This window comes from Camelus ferus, chromosome 26 (assembly GCF_009834535.1).
Source record: "Camelus ferus isolate YT-003-E chromosome 26, BCGSAC_Cfer_1.0, whole genome shotgun sequence".
Lineage (NCBI taxonomy): Eukaryota > Metazoa > Chordata > Mammalia > Artiodactyla > Camelidae > Camelus > Camelus ferus.
Window position 1 is genome coordinate 18,672,674 of NC_045721.1, and position 15,088 is coordinate 18,687,761.

Here is a 15,088-nt window from a genome sequence, read left to right on the forward strand (position 1 = left end):
AGATTTCTGTTGTATTTTAGGGTGAGGGGTCATAGAGACCTCTTTGTTCATCCTTAGATTTATAATCATCAAGCATTGGGGATATAATTTTACCAAGCAATTTGGAAGGTAACAAATCAAATCCTTATCAGAAAGCCTAACTCATAGCTTTAACAGAGTCCTTCGTCCTTTACATGAAACATTATATTCGAGAAGAACAAAAACGCATTTCAGAGTGCGCAAAGGGTTAACGACCAAAGCTTATATTCCCCAGGCAGCGTAGAACTAAGAGCATCACGCTGCTGTCCACCGCAAAGACGGCGGCTCCTATAGGGGTGGCAAGAGTTCTCAGATTGGTGGCAATGGCTTTAGTCTTTAGAGCAGTGATGCAATTCGTTGGAATTTTACTGTCTTTGCTGGGATGGGTTTTATCCGTTATTACAACTTATTTGCCACATTGGAAAAACCTCAACCTGGACTTAAATGAAATGGAAAACTGGACCATGGGACTCTGGCAAACCTGCGTCATCCAAGAGGAAGTGGGGATGCAATGCAAGGACTTTGATTCTTTCCTGGCTTTGCCTGCCGAGCTCAGGATCTCCAGGATTTTAATGTTCATGTCGAACGGGCTGGGATTCCTGGGCCTGCTGGTCTCGGGGTTTGGCCTGGACTGCTTGAGAATTGGAGAGAGACAGCAAGATCTCAAGAAGCGGCTGTTAATCCTGGGAGGAATTCTGTCCTGGACAGCGGGCATTGCAGGCCTCGTTCCCGTCTCTTGGGTCGCCCACGTGACAGTCCAGGAGTTCTGGGATGAGACCGTCCCAGAGATTGTGCCCAGGTGGGAGTTTGGGGAAGCCCTCTTTATCGGCTGGTTTGCTGGCTTTTCTCTCTTGCTAGGAGGGTGTCTGCTAAACTGGGCAGCCTGTGGGACCCGGGCCCCCCTAGCTTCCGGCCACTATGCAGTGTCAGAGATGCAAACTCAGTGTTCCTGCCTGGAAAATGGACGTGCTGATCCTAAACTGTAAGACTTTGACCAGACCAGAGAGATGTACCTCCTACCTCAGCTGTCACGGAGGGGTCTGCATGATAAATGGGTCTTTGTTATGTAACTAAATCTGTACTACTCACATTTTCTCATTAGATAACTACTTTTCTAGCCTAGATACCCCATCCCCCCAAAGTCTGGGGAAGTAAGAAAGATGCAAATCTATGTCTTAAAGAAAATTATGAACAACAACAACAAAAAACTCTCACTGATCTGGCTATTTAAATCAAAATGTGGTAGCAGTTGTCCAAGATGATCAGTATTAAGCTTTAACATGTAAATTTGATAATAGAAACCTTTTTGGGTTTTGTTGGGAGCTGAAATTGATAATACTTAGTTCCTGTTTCCTGAAGAAAAAAACTAACAACCTGAAATCCAATAAGCATTCTACACTAGCAAAACCACACGTTAATCCTATCCAAAGTGTTATTTCCACAACAGTAACTTGGTCTTTTTTTGAACAGAGGTGGTTTGTGTTTAGGAAATTACTGGGAACTCTGTATGGCAGGACTTTATGAGGCTGAAGCTTGTAGTGCTTCGTGATACCCTCAGATTTAAAATACTGGCCAATCTCTTCTCTCAAAAACTTCATATTTTAAAAAGATAAACACTTGCAAAAATCTTTTGCTTAATATCCAGCTCATCTGCCCTAATAAAACCTTTCCTTTGTTCAGTTAAAAACAGCAAGCATAGGGATGAACCAACAGAGAGGGTGACTACCCTGCAAGGCCCTACTGCTTCTACTTTGCAGGCATGGAAAGCATATTTAAGCAAAGAAACAAAAATAGCAAGTATTTATGCCCACGTGCCTGGAGCTGACTGGAAGGCATGTAGGTAAACAGACTTGATATTTAGTTCAGAATTGTTTCATGTGTTATGGGATATATGTATCCTAACGGATTTTATTTTTTTTAAAGCCTGATGTAAGTTCTCCAGGAGAGATTTCTGAGAAGACTGACTTACTTGGTTAAGAAACACTTTTCTTGAACGTATTCAAAAAAATGATAACACTTAGTATAACCACAACGTGTATGTTGAAATGTGAGACCTTTTAACCCATGAAAATATGACAGGTGCAATTAGTAAGATACAAAGCGGCAGAAACTGAATGAAAACTGTCAATGAAGCATCTTGCATGTAAGACTTCTTATTTCCTTGACTTGCTAGAAAGGTTGGCAACAACATGAAAGCCATTTATATGTTAGCAATGAGAGGAGGGTTATCACCACTTAATGTTATTTTGGGGACAAACTGCTTACTATCAAATGCAGCCCATAGGACGTGAACATGATCTGGGCCGCACCTTGGCATTACTGGTTTGCAGAATTATTTCCCTATCCTTTTCTGACCTATTCAACATAGAATCGAACAATAGCAACTCTGGCAAGAATCCTCCTAAATACACAATGAAAAAATACTTCTGAGCTCTGTAAGGGATGACACAAGTGTCACACTTCTTTTCGCAGCCACTGAAAGGCAGGGATTAGTCTGACTTAAGGTCGCAGGGCTTTATAATGGCTTTAGTATTTAGAGCTGTGGCACAGTTAGCTGGAATTGCATTATCTTTGCTGGGATGGGTTTTATCCTGTCTTACAAACTACCTGCCACAATGGAAGAACCTCAACCTGGACTTAAATGAAATGGAAAACTGGACCATGGGACTCTGGCAAACCTGCGTCATCCAAGAGGAAGTGGGGATGCAATGCAAGGACTTTGATTCTTTCCTGGCTTTGCCTGCCGAGCTCAGGATCTCCAGGATTTTAATGTTCATGTCGAACGGGCTGGGATTCCTGGGCCTGCTGTTCTCGGGGTTTGGCCTGGACTGCTTGAGAATTGGAGAGAGACAGCAAGATCTCAAGAAGCGGCTGTTAATCCTGGGAGGAATTCTGTCCTGGACAGCGGGCATTGCAGGCCTTGTTCCTGTCTCCTGGGTCGCCCACATGACAGTCTGGGAGTTCTGGGATGAGACCGTCCCAGAGATTGTGCCCAGGTGGGAGTTTGGGGAATCCCTCTTTATCGGCTGGTTTGCTGGCTTTTCTCTCCTGCTAGGAGGGTGTCTGCTAAACTGGGCAGCCTGTGGGACCCGGGCCCCCCTAGCTTCCGGCCACTATGCAGTGGCAGAGATGCAGCACCACCATCTACACCTGGAGATGAAAACCACTCACCTGAAACTCTAAACTGGAAGGGATCAGTGATGTTTACTCCTCAGATGATTTGGTAGGATTCCTTGTTCCACAGTCACACGTTTCACTATGCTTTTGATTTTCTAAAATGCATTTTCCCTTATCGCTTCTGAAATTATAAATTCTTTCTAAGATGGGAAACCACTTTTATATTCTACTCAGACCAAAACCAGTCGAGACTTAATAATCATACTCATTACTGTGGATGAGGTTTCTCAATTTTAAAACAGATTCAGTGATTGCACAGAACTGGTAAATAAAACGTTATATTAGTACTCACAAGTCTTTCCAAGGTGTTATTCATAGAGGTGAATCATTTTGGCAACTAGAAATGTTACTGCTAATCATTTACTTCTTTCAAGTGTTTAAGATCACCTATTATACTGAAACTAAAGTCAGGATGCTTATTTATTTAAAAGGTACGGCATCTAATTATACCAAAAACATTGCTGGCTCTCTGAAAGCTTGAGAGGTGCGGTACAGGGGACACATCATCACTTTTTGTTTAAAGGAATAACTTTCTTTGTTTTTTAATGGAGGTACTGGGGATTGAACCCAGGACCTCGTGCATGCTAAGCATGCCCTCTACGACTGAGCTATACACCCACCCCACCACATCATCTCCTTTTTAATTGGAGACCTCAGGGCCTCTGTGAAGCCTCTTCCAAAAGTCAGACACCTTCATTCATGCCTTCTTTATTATGTCAGGAGCAGAGGTGGGCAGTCTCCTGCTCTGAAGATTCATGTAGAATCTACCGCACACATGTGCTTTTGCTCCTGGGTCCTGTGGCCTGCAGTAGGTAGCTCAGCCACAGGGGGCGCTGCAGGGCAGGACTGGGGGGTGTGGGCAGAGCCTTTTTTTTTTTTTTTTTTTAAATCAGCAATACATATGGTCCAACCAAGAATTATTCACAACAAGCTGCTGGCTTGGGGGATTCTTCATTAAAGATTTTACATTTGTTTGGTACCTGGTTCAAGTAAACTTCTGTGTTTTTGCCAATCAGGGAAACAACTGAACAATAAACGACACTGAAATAAAGTATTAGGCAATAGATATCTTTGTTAAAAAAAAAAAAACAATTTTTTTCCCCACCCACAAACACATGAAAAGTGCAGAAACCAGAGTTAATCTATGTGATGTATTTGCATACTTTTACAAACAAGACAAATTAAAACAAACATATTCAGAATTTAACCTGATTAAATATTTAGTTCAGTCCTGAGCTTTTGATGTTTAATACAATATAAAGTAATACCAAAAAAAAAGATTTTAAATTTATTTGATTTGCATGCTACAGAGATTCAGCTAAACTTTGTTCATTTGGCTAGCAACTTTTTTTTGTACCTGTAACAGATTCTGATATACAAAATGATAATAACATACTGATAATTCAAACTTGAGAACTAAATATTACATTCTTTTTACCCTGGGAAGAATAAATTCTACCTTTAAAAAATAGTATTTATAGTATTAAAAGTCATGTTTGTCCATATGGTTTTGTGGTCAAGTTATTAAAATGTTTTGTCACTGTGAATCATTGGGTTAGTACAAATATGACAGGATTGTTAAAAGCTGCCTATAAATACATAATACTATTGCTGATTTTTAAAGTGTGGAAAAGGATTATATTAAATTCGTCTCTCATGTTAGAAATGAGCAAATGTTGTAAAATGAAACCAAAAGCATCTTGGTCACAACGGTTAACTACCAGCCTGAGACAGATTTTATTCTTTAACACTTGTCTGAAACTCTTTGTATTACAAAAAGTTTACAGCTAATCTGATGGAATTTATAAAGCTGTAAATATTCCAATATAGCCTCTTCTATGTCAAACATTTAAGATGGCCAGAACCGAACTATATATTAAACAGAACATAAATAAGACCGTAAATAAATAAGTGAAGAAAACAAAATCGTACGGTACAACTACACATAGTTCTATAAACATTTTCATGGTCAAACTAAGAAGCTGAAAACAGCTGACCTTCACTTAACTCTACATTAAATAAACGTCTTTTTCACATTTGACCTTGACCTCTCCTGGTTCTCCTCAGCCATCTAGCAGGATAAGCTGGGTGGCCCAGGAGGACTGTGCTCAGTCAACTAATGAGGCTGGCTTTTGTTCAGAGTGGTGCCACGTTATTGCTTTAAAGATTTTATATAAGACATTTTATATAAATGCTGGGACACTTAGGAAAAAGTAATTGAAGTTCTAAGCTCAAACCTTGTTAATTTGAATTTTGATTCTGATAAAACGAACTTTCTAAAATATGTATAATTACTTTCAAGAAAATAAAAGTTCTTACCAATGAGGACTCTAGCTTAGGAATAGAACTTGTGTTTCTTTTTTTTTTTTGAGGGGCACATTCCTTTAAGATGATTTTTGCATCTCTTAAAAAAAATTGATTTTACTTGCTATGTAAGATGGCTCATCAAAAACGGCTTCTCCCGGTGTTACAGACTGAGGGATAAGTATGATTTAACTTATATAAAACTGTTTATTTTAAAAGCCTTTTATGCTGGCAGAGCTACACTGGGGGTTTGTTTCTTTTAAGAAGTGTCTGGGCTGGGGAAGCTGAAATTCCCCAGTGGAGGACTCGGTAGTCAGCTTCTACCCTTATACTTGTTCATCTAGAATACGATTTTTTTTTTTTCAAATGACTCAGCTTATACTTCAAATTAATAATCTCCCCAGGCACTCTCTTCTCTTGGCCTCCCGATTATAGGTAGGATTCCCTAAAAACGAGAGCTGTAAAATAATTCCTGGAAAATGTTAGAAATGTGTTTCCTGGAGTATTTCTAAAATTCATGGCAACCTTGATTCAATCAAGATGCCCTCCCCCTCATTCCTGGTGTCACCAAGTGCGTGCTGCCGTGTTTCCCTCCCCATCATCGGCGCTGTCGGGCCTCAGAACACCGGGCCACCTCCTCCTTCTTGGTACCATCGCACCCCGGGACAAAACAAGACTGGTGCAAGCCAGGCGCTCACACTCGAACACTTAGGCAAACTCCGGCTGAGTGAGAAGCAGCAGCTGCTCGCTGATGGGCGGCTGTCGGTGTATCCGAGGCTGGCTGGCTGGCTGGCTTTCTGCTTTCGGCTCCCTGCCCGCAGAGTCACGGCCGCAGGACCCGCAGCGCAGCCACGAGCGCTGCTCCTCTGCGTTCCTACGTTCTCGCACTCAGCATTTTGCTTTTGCTTTCTTTAGACAAATACAAAAGGACAAAAAGGAAGCTGTTTGAAGGAAGCGAAGTGTTCAGACAGAGGTGGCGAAGTGAGCGCAGCAGCCGTTCGGGTGGACCCGCAGCTCCGCGCCGGGCTCACGCCCAGGCCGCCGGCTCCCCCCCCCCCCCCCCCCCCCGGGCCGGACACGCCGCCGGGAGCCTGCGCACCGGAGCGCAAAGGGAAAGCGAGAGGCATTCTGCGAAACCACGTCCCCTCTCAGCAGTCGGCTCAAGAGGACAGACACGGGCACGGCCGCTACTCCATTTTTACAAAACAGCCCACTGGCGATACGACACACTGTGCACTCGTGTACCAGGTTAGCCCGTTTTGGTTATCTGATTTTTTTTCTTTTTTTTAAAACATATAAGAATTACATTCATGGTACTTTACAAATTAACATTTCGAAAATCTGACGTGAAATAAAAGCTCTTTAAGAGTTGATGGTTATATTACAAAAAACAAAACCTCCGAATGTTCAGTCTTTTGCCCTCCCTAAGAAATGCAGAGGTGAGAAAATGCAGTCGCCGGTGCCGGAATCACGTCATCACCCGTCATCACACGTCATCAGCCGGCAGGGCCGGGATGCTTATCTTCGCTCTGGTGAAGTAGGCAATCTTCTCCCTAGAGGCGGGGGTGAGAAATACACCGACTTCAACGCAAGGTGGAAAATAGTGTGTGCCCGTTAAAAGTTCTTCTCAAGGATGCCAGCGTGGTCTCTCCAAGCTGGGTGGGAGCTCTTTTCCTTAGCTAGGGCTCCGCTGAAAACCGAGACTGCCTTTGCCTTTTCTCGGAAAGACGCAAGGGAGGACAGCTGTGACCCACAGGAAACCGTCTGTTGACCAAGGCAGTGAGTTCCCGCCCAGGATTTCCAGTGTGAGAGAGGTCTTGAACCATCAGGGGCTCAGTCTAAGTGTTTCTAGACCAGGTAGGAGAGGATTCCAGAGGGCCAGAATCCGCACAGAAAAGTCCATGATCCTGGGAAAATTCTTTGAAATCAATACCATGCTCAGGAAAGGGCAACTTAATTTGCAACATCACGACTCAGACCGAGGGAAGAGGAGGAGGCTGACGGCTGATCGCCCTGCATCCTGACACAGGGACGAGTAGCAGTAGCCTGAAAGGGAGACGCCGAGAAAGGGGGAGGAACGGTTTTCAGAGGTTAGAAGACTGTTAAAAAGATTAGGTTTTAGGGTTGCATAGCTACTATTTTCTACAAAGTCTTCACAGCGGGTAGTGTCCCTTCTGCGCACGTCTGCCAAGGCTGGTTACGCACGCGGGGACGGTGAAGCCGTAAAGAAGGAGAAAGCACCGGCCCTCCTGAGACACCAGCTGTTAGATGGTCGGGGCGTGGGGGGGGCGGGGTGTGTGTGTGTGAAGACGCCAGAACTGAGGTGGGGAAGCTATAAAGACTAAGGAAAGGAGAGAGACGAGGAGGAAGGGTAAAAACTGGGGAACTGGAGGGAGTGTTTTTGTGGTAGCGCATCCTTTCCACTGCTCAGTTCCATAAGAGAGAAAATTAAGAGTTAGAAGAGGCGAGTGGGCATGGTCATGACGTCACTGAAGGCAGAACTCAAAACTGGGACCTTTTCTTCAGTGCTTCCTGCAAATGAATTTCTTTGGCTCACATGGCGTTTTTTAAACACCTGAATTAGGTGTCAGTGTCTACATTTAAGATATTTCACATAAAAATTCCCGATTTCTACCTTCCTGCGACAAATCAGAAGACCAGGGAGCACTGGGACTTTGATCCCAGGTGAGACCAGCAGCTAGGGCAGAGTGCCCCAGGCCCCACCGTTCCCAACTCTCCCCCTGCCCCAGGCGAGCGCAGGGACCAGACACCTGACTGTTTCCAGGCCAACTGTCTTCCCTGGTCCATCTCACCTGCCTGGTGGTATAAATGGCTTGTATGTTAAGGGACTGGGGGAGTGTTTATAAATCTTTACTTTGGGTTTTAAAAACAACCCTTGGGGGGTTGGATGACTGGACAATGTTTCTTACTCTCAAAGTGACCACAGCACCAAAGGCATGAGAAGATTCCTCTCACCGCGCTGCAGTTCTAAGACCCAAGGAGCAGCATCCTCTGAGAGTTACAAGAGCAGTTCTGGAGCACAATGGAGGCAGGAAAAATTTGACTTTTTACTCTGAACCATCACATTGAAGAGTCTTAAGCGCACAATGCCTCCAACTCCTCTCCTCTCGGGACTCCCTCGGGACAGCATGATCCCCACTCTTCCTCTGGCCCCAAAGCCCATCCCTTCCCAACGATCCTGCCCCACACACATCCGGTCTGCCCCGCACGTCCAAACGTGCTCCTTGCGCTTCTGCCCCCTCAGCCTAAGAGCTTCCTCCAGACTCCTCTACACCACACACACGCATGCATACGCACGTGAGCACCACCACAGACCCACCACAAACCACTGAAACCAAACGTCTTCTGCGGCCCTCCTCTCCCTTGACTGAACCATCCCTGGATGGTCACCAGGGGCCTCCAGTCTGGGGGAGCTTTTCAGTCCTCTTCTTTGCTGCCGTATCCAACAGCACCAACCTCCCCCCTCTGACTCCTGAACCGCAGCCCGGTTCTCCTATCTCCTCGGCCGTTCCTTCTTACACCTCATGGTCTCCTCTCCTGGTCGCCTTCTCCCACTTTCTGGGATGGCTGACCCACATCCATTGTGGAGCCACCATATGTGGGATGAAGGCTCCCATTTTTATCTCCCATCCGACCTTCAATCCTGGCTTCAGATTTTTATTTTTACTTGACTGCTGGCCACAGCTTCCTGAGCTGTCACATTGGGACTGCTGGTCTGGTACGTCCAAAAGCAGAACTGACCGCCCCCGGCACATGACCGCTCCAGCTCCCGTGTCCTCAATCTCTAGGCAGGACTGGAGCCTGGAGGCCGTGCCCGCAGTTCCCACTTACCCCCGCCAGGCTCCCGGGCCCTCTCCACGTGCCTCTGATGTCTCCCACGTGCAGTCTCCCCACCACGTACTCTTGTGCGCGATCCCTGCTGTCTAAAGTCACAGGTGAAAGCACGGCACGGCTCACGGGGCTGTGCGTGGTCTGAGTCCAGCTCTGACAGGCTCCCCTGCTGGCACTGACGTCTACCTGAGGCTTGGTGCCTCTGTCCGAGCTGGTCCCGCCTGCCTCGGTCCCTTCTCAAACCTGCCAGCCCTGGTGCCGGACACACCTGGACCTGTTCTTCTACCCCGGGTTCAAACGCTGCCTCTTCGACCTCGTCCTGCCTCTCCCAGGGGTGAGGGTCCTCCATGTGCCCCCCTAGGACCCCACTCACCCCTCAGGTGGCTCTTCCCACGTGGCCCTGCCCAGGCCTCCATGCCCGCAGCCCCCCACAGGCTGGCATCTCCGGGGGGCCAGGAGCCCTTGCCCTTCTCGGGACGGCCGGGCCCCGCCCTGGGCATGGCTCCCAGGAGCCCAAGGACTATGTCCAGTGAGGCAACAGCAAGACCCTGGAGACACGTGACTTTCCTGTGCCCTCTGTGTTACGATTTCTCCATGAGGTGTGCTAACTGCTTCGAAGAGCTGGGGACAGCTCTTCGAATGGGCTTCAGCTGAGTCAGGACTGCAGCCGGTGGGAAGGAGCCGGGGGGGGACGCACACCTGGGGCCAGGAGGAGGGGTCTGAGTTCCTGGGGTGCCCACCTGAAGGACTGCACCTGCCGGGGCACCTTGCGGCTCTGCTCCCGCAGCCGACACACGTCCTTGGAGACCTGTCTCATCAGCTTCTCCGCATTCAAGTCTTGCTTCTGCTCCTCTTTCGACTGTTCGGCCTGGCGAGGAAATCAAATCACAAAACGTTAATTAGAAATTCCAAATACAGGCTCTAAGCCTGAAAGACACCGGGCTAACGCCAGGAGCCGGCCTGGCAGCTGAGGAGGAGGGGGTCTTTTCTCAGCATCGGGTGACACCCACGCGCCCAAATGCGCTTTTGCGAATGGATGGTTTTTCACCAGGCCCCAGGGAGGGAACTACTGACTCAGTAAACACAAGGAAGTGACTTCTACCATGGTGCGCTGCGTCAGACGGGGAAACCAGTCACCCTGCTGGAGTGCTGCTGCTGGTCTGACTCCTGGTGGCCTACAACACGAGCAAACCAGCCTCAAATGGCCGTCTGCCTATTGGCGTGAAAAGACGGACAGATAGGAAAAACCAGAGAAGGAACGTACGTGCTGGATATTCTTAGGTAAGAAAATCTGGCCCAGCTTCCGCAAGAAAATGTATTTTATCATATCAGAGATACAACCGGCCCGCGAGACCTCATTCAGTATTCTGTCCCCTTCCACGCGAACGGAAGCGAGGTGGTCTGTCTCATCCCCTGCAGAGCGCCGTTAGGCGGCCCCTCTAAGCCGGCCAACGGCTGCTGATAGTTGCAACTGCCAGCGTTCACGTGGCGACTGCAAAATCACTTTGTTTTGTGCAACATCGACTGACCACATGGAACACATGAAGATACTCCTCTCCCAGCTGAATAAGAACACACTTCACTGAAGACTCTGTTTGTCCCTGTGTTTACATATTTATATCTGTGCCTAGAGCTGTATCTTCCTCCAAAAGTCTGGGCGCCAAAATTTATGATAAAATTTTCGTCAGCAGCCAATAATCAGTCGTAGCCAACTTCGCAGGCAGTTAAGTCTCACTGCTGAGCGCGTCACTGAAATCGTTAAGATTTATTTTGTTGAATGAGGTGTATTACTATCTCTGACACATAATTTTCTTAGTAGAGTCTAACTTGTGAAAATGTTAACATCTGTATTATTTCAAGCTTTTAAGAAGCCTAGCAGTCACAGAACTTAGGCATTTTGACAGGGAAACCCTCAGAGGAAGAGAAAGAAACTTCTGCTTTGTGCGCAAGTGAGGCTCCTTGGGAGAGACACCAACCTGCCCGGCCTCCCCCTCTCACCCCACAGGTCGTGATGCAGTCTTTACGACCCACGTTCCAGGGGAGCGTGGTTGACCTCCAGTTGGTGCGGTGGGAGCCTGAGCTGCAGGAAGGCCCAGTGGTTCACTCACAGTCACACTGAGAAGCCTGGCGACTTAAAGAACACAATCCAGCCTAATTTACAGTCCTGAGCTCCTCGCTCCCTTTCCTCAGGGGGTTGTAAGATACACGGGGATACTAACTCTGATTCAGTTTCCACTCTGAGCTACAAAACAGACAATCAGCCACAAAGGGGGAAGGTTATGGAGTGTGACGCAGAGGCCTGACAGCCGTCCTGACAAGGGGGCACATCTGGGATTGCGGCTGGCTCCCACCTCAGCTTTCCTGGGAGCCACATTTTTTAGGGCAATTGGCAGGCTCTTTGCTCGCTGTTAGCATTTTATGGCCACGGTGCTGGAAATCTCACAAATCCCCAACATGGAGGGGAAGTGGTGGACGTGAATGGGCAGGCGTGTGTGCATGTGTGCGTGTATGCGTGCACATGTGCATATGTGTGCGTGCATGTGCGTGCACGTGTGCAGGTGCGTGCCCCGCAGGGCCAGCAAGAGGAAGCCGGCGGCGGCGACGGCGGCCCGTACCTGCTTCTCGGCCTGTCTCAGGAGCCTCTGGAACCGCTCGTCCTCCAGCACGCCCGGCGGGAGGTCGGTCTCGCCCTGTGCTTTCAGGTCCTCCAGCTTCTGCCTCAAGCCCCGCAGGGCCTGCAGCTCGTCGTTGAGGCGGCTCTGCCGGGTCAGGGAGGCCTGCAGGTCCAGCTCCAAGTCCAGAGAGGTCCGCAACTGGGCACTCGGGCGCCGTCCTCCTCAGGACCGGCTGGCACACCGCCTGGAGCGTCAGGAGACGGAACAACACGACGCCCTCGTTACGCGGGCGCTCACCGGCCTGCTCGCCCTCCTTCCGGGCCCGTGACAGGAGCTCATGTCCCTGCTGCCTTGAAACGAAGCGGAACCGGCCCGGTGACCCGCCTTGGATGGAGGGCGGGGCGGGGGGAGTGAGGTGTCACCTCCAGGCAGAAGGCCTTCGGAGTGTGAGAGCTGTCCCTCTCTGTCCCCTGCGAGAGGGACAGCAGAGACTCAGCGGCGGAGGCCCCGTGGCGGGGGTACGGAGGGAGGCCGAGGAGCAGGGCCCCAGCCTTGCCGGCGGGGGACAGGAACTAAACCAGAAGTACGCCTTTCTTGTTTTAAGCTGCAGAGATTTTTCAAGTTGTTACCATGGAACAGCCTAGCTTAGCCGGACCGGTTTACCACCCAGAGCCAGCCCCCTAAGAAAACAGCACAGCACACTCACAGCCCCTCCGTCCCGGGACACACGGCGGTGGCCTCGCAGCGGACACCTCCCGCTGTCACTTGTAGAAGCGCCTGGAGCGAGGGCTCTGACTCCCTCCTCCCGTCAGTATCCTTCCGCTCCGACTCCCTCCCCGGCTTCCCATCGGCTGACACCCACTTCCACCCCTGAGCCCCTGGGGCCGAGCTCATCCACTTATTAAATAATTACTGAATGTGTATGAGTAAGTGTCTGCTGGGGGTTTGGAGGCAGAACACCAGACAGAGAAGACACCATTTCTGCCCTTGAGGACTTTGTTTCGGGAATGGCCCAAGACAGAAAACAGCAGTGAACCGTGAAGCAGCGTCTTCTGTCTCAGGAAGCCAGGGCGGGGGTGACTCAGGGCCGGGTCAGACTCACTCAAGGAAGGGAACTCGGCCGAGACTGGGCAGGGCGGCCTGAGCAGAGGGAAGCGCGGAGGGCCCTTCTTGCCCAGGCTGCTGGCAGTGGGGGTGGAAGACAAGAGATCACTAATAAAGCCGGTACTATCTGCTACGAGAGAGAAGGGGCTCGGACTTGACAGGTCCACCAGCAGGAAGGCCTGGAACAACGGCGGGGCTCACGACGGACGGAGGGAGAGGGCCTGGCTGCCCCTCTTCGTGTTTCAGGGCTGCAGCCCAGTCTGAATAGCTCTCATTGTCTCCTCCGATTCCCCGTCTCCCTGCCCACAGGTCTGCCGCAGCATTCCCCGCTGCTCTCATTATCCGGTTTCCCTTTATCCAGCCTCTGCTCTAACACACTTATTACACAGCACAATCACCCAGACTCACACTCTACGACCGTGTTACTAATCTTTCAAGATCAGAAATCCTTCCCAGATGTCGGGCCCTGTGGGGCTCCCTAACAACTCTGATGTGTGGCGGCCCGCTGCTCCTCTGCTGCATGTGTAACTGAGGCCCCCTGATCTGTGCGGTTTGCCGGGTTCCTTGGTGCCAATGCTCCCGCCATATCTGCCTTCAGAGTGTCAGCGTGGGGTCGCTGAACTGGGAAGAGCTGTGCCAACAGCTCCCCCCAGCCTCGTGCCTCCCACGCCAGGGCCCGCCGCCTTCCCCGTCCCGGACGCCTTCCACTGCTCTGTGCTCTTCACTGTCTTTTTCCTGCTGTAACTCCTAAATCAGAATAGTGTTCCGTATTCACTTCTACCAAACTTTAGCTGCTCCCTTTAAAAACCATTAACTATTATTTCCTAAACGACGTTTCAGGGTTAACCTTTGTCTGATGCAAGAAGTTCTAATAACTAAGTTTATCAGTAACTCGACTGTTTTCAGCTCCACTCAATTCATAAACTTTAAAGTTCTCTGAAGAGCGCTACCATCCTAAGGAGCTGAGAAGAACTTTCATTCAAGAGGATGGACATTTAAGTGCCTTTAAAGCAGAAAACTTGGTAACCCGAGAGACCTATACTTCAAAATATCAAAAGGCATATTTACCTTTAGAAAAGAGAAAGATGTTTATGACTGTCAGGTAACTAGGAGGCTAGAGGAAGTTAAATGCTGCCCAGGCACACGGCTGGTACTCTGCACACATTGGCATCAATCCAGAGAGTCACTGGGGAAGATATCGATTCAACCTCCTTTCCAGTCCTCACGCCCATCTTTTCCATCCATAGGGCCGAGCTCTGGCCAAGCTGGATCATGCCTTATGCCCTGAATGTGTTTCCATGCCCTGTGTCATTTCATGCCACCCACCGATAGCACCCAGGGTCCATCTCTGTCCTCCCAACAAAGCTACCACCTTCTTTTGAAAAATTTTCCAGGGCAGTCAAGGCCAGAGAACTTCCCTGCGAAGCCTTTTCAAGTCTCCCAACCAGATGCGCTCACTCCCTTCTATCCGCGCTCTGCTGAGTCCTGTGCGCTCTCTGAATGCACCAGGCGGAGCATCCTGCCCGCAGCACCACATCACTGCAGAGCTCAGTGCGCACAGGTGCCTCACACTTACTGAACGGCACGTTTTAAGGTGAAATAAAGCAGCCTACTAAATGAGCACCAAACAAATTATTGGTAAACAAACAACTTTCCATTTGTAGTTCAGCTGTTGGTAAGTAAACAGGAATTTCTGAACAGTCCAAGCTTCCAGTTTATTTAAATATTCTCCCAGAGTTACCCTTTCAAGCTCATCCAAAGACCTCTGGCTTCCAGGAAAAGCTGGCTTAAGCTACATTAACCTTCACCTCAAAGTATCTGTTTTTAAAAGCAGGTTACTCCTTGTACACTCCTAAAACCAGGTACTCCTTTACCAGATGGTCTGCCCTCACTAAAGGTGCCGGCGTTACACTCTTCCCCGGCTGCCCCAGAGCAGGTGGCCAGCAGCAGAAACACTCTCCACCCACACTGCGGACCGAGCTCCCTGCCTTCATCAGCACAGGCTCCGGACCCATGAT

At 49.0% G+C, this 15,088-nt stretch overlaps 3 protein-coding genes across 3 annotated transcripts in view; 2 read left to right on the forward strand and 1 right to left on the reverse strand.

Moving 5' to 3' along the window:
* The first annotated feature begins 331 nt into the window (after positions 1-331).
* LOC102521584 (putative claudin-24) lies at positions 332-1,017 on the forward strand. The gene has a single exon (XM_032468562.1). The coding sequence runs from the start codon at positions 342-344 to the stop codon at positions 1,002-1,004; it is 663 nt and encodes a 220-aa protein (XP_032324453.1). The 5' UTR covers positions 332-341; the 3' UTR covers positions 1,005-1,017.
* A 1,279-nt stretch (positions 1,018-2,296) lies between these two features.
* LOC116660018 (claudin-22-like) lies at positions 2,297-3,406 on the forward strand. Its single transcript, XM_032468496.1, has one exon. It carries the CDS (start codon positions 2,539-2,541, stop codon positions 3,199-3,201), a length of 663 nt encoding a protein of 220 aa, XP_032324387.1. The 5' UTR covers positions 2,297-2,538; the 3' UTR covers positions 3,202-3,406.
* Positions 3,407-4,244: 838 nt separating this feature from the next.
* WWC2 (WW and C2 domain containing 2) overlaps positions 4,245-15,088 on the reverse strand; it is a 129,989-nt gene continuing 119,145 nt past the window's right edge. The window contains 4 exon segments of the mRNA XM_032468571.1: positions 4,245-7,052; positions 10,092-10,219; positions 11,967-12,161; positions 12,163-12,210. Coding sequence (XP_032324462.1) covers positions 6,986-7,052; positions 10,092-10,219; positions 11,967-12,161; positions 12,163-12,210 — 438 coding nt within the window. The 3' untranslated portion in view covers positions 4,245-6,985.

Coding starts and splice junctions, on each gene's coding strand:
- LOC116660018 (XM_032468496.1), top strand. CDS start 2,539: ATGGCTTTAGTATTTAGAGCTGTGGCACAGTTAGCTGGAATTGCATTA.
- LOC102521584 (XM_032468562.1), top strand. CDS start 342: ATGGCTTTAGTCTTTAGAGCAGTGATGCAATTCGTTGGAATTTTACTG.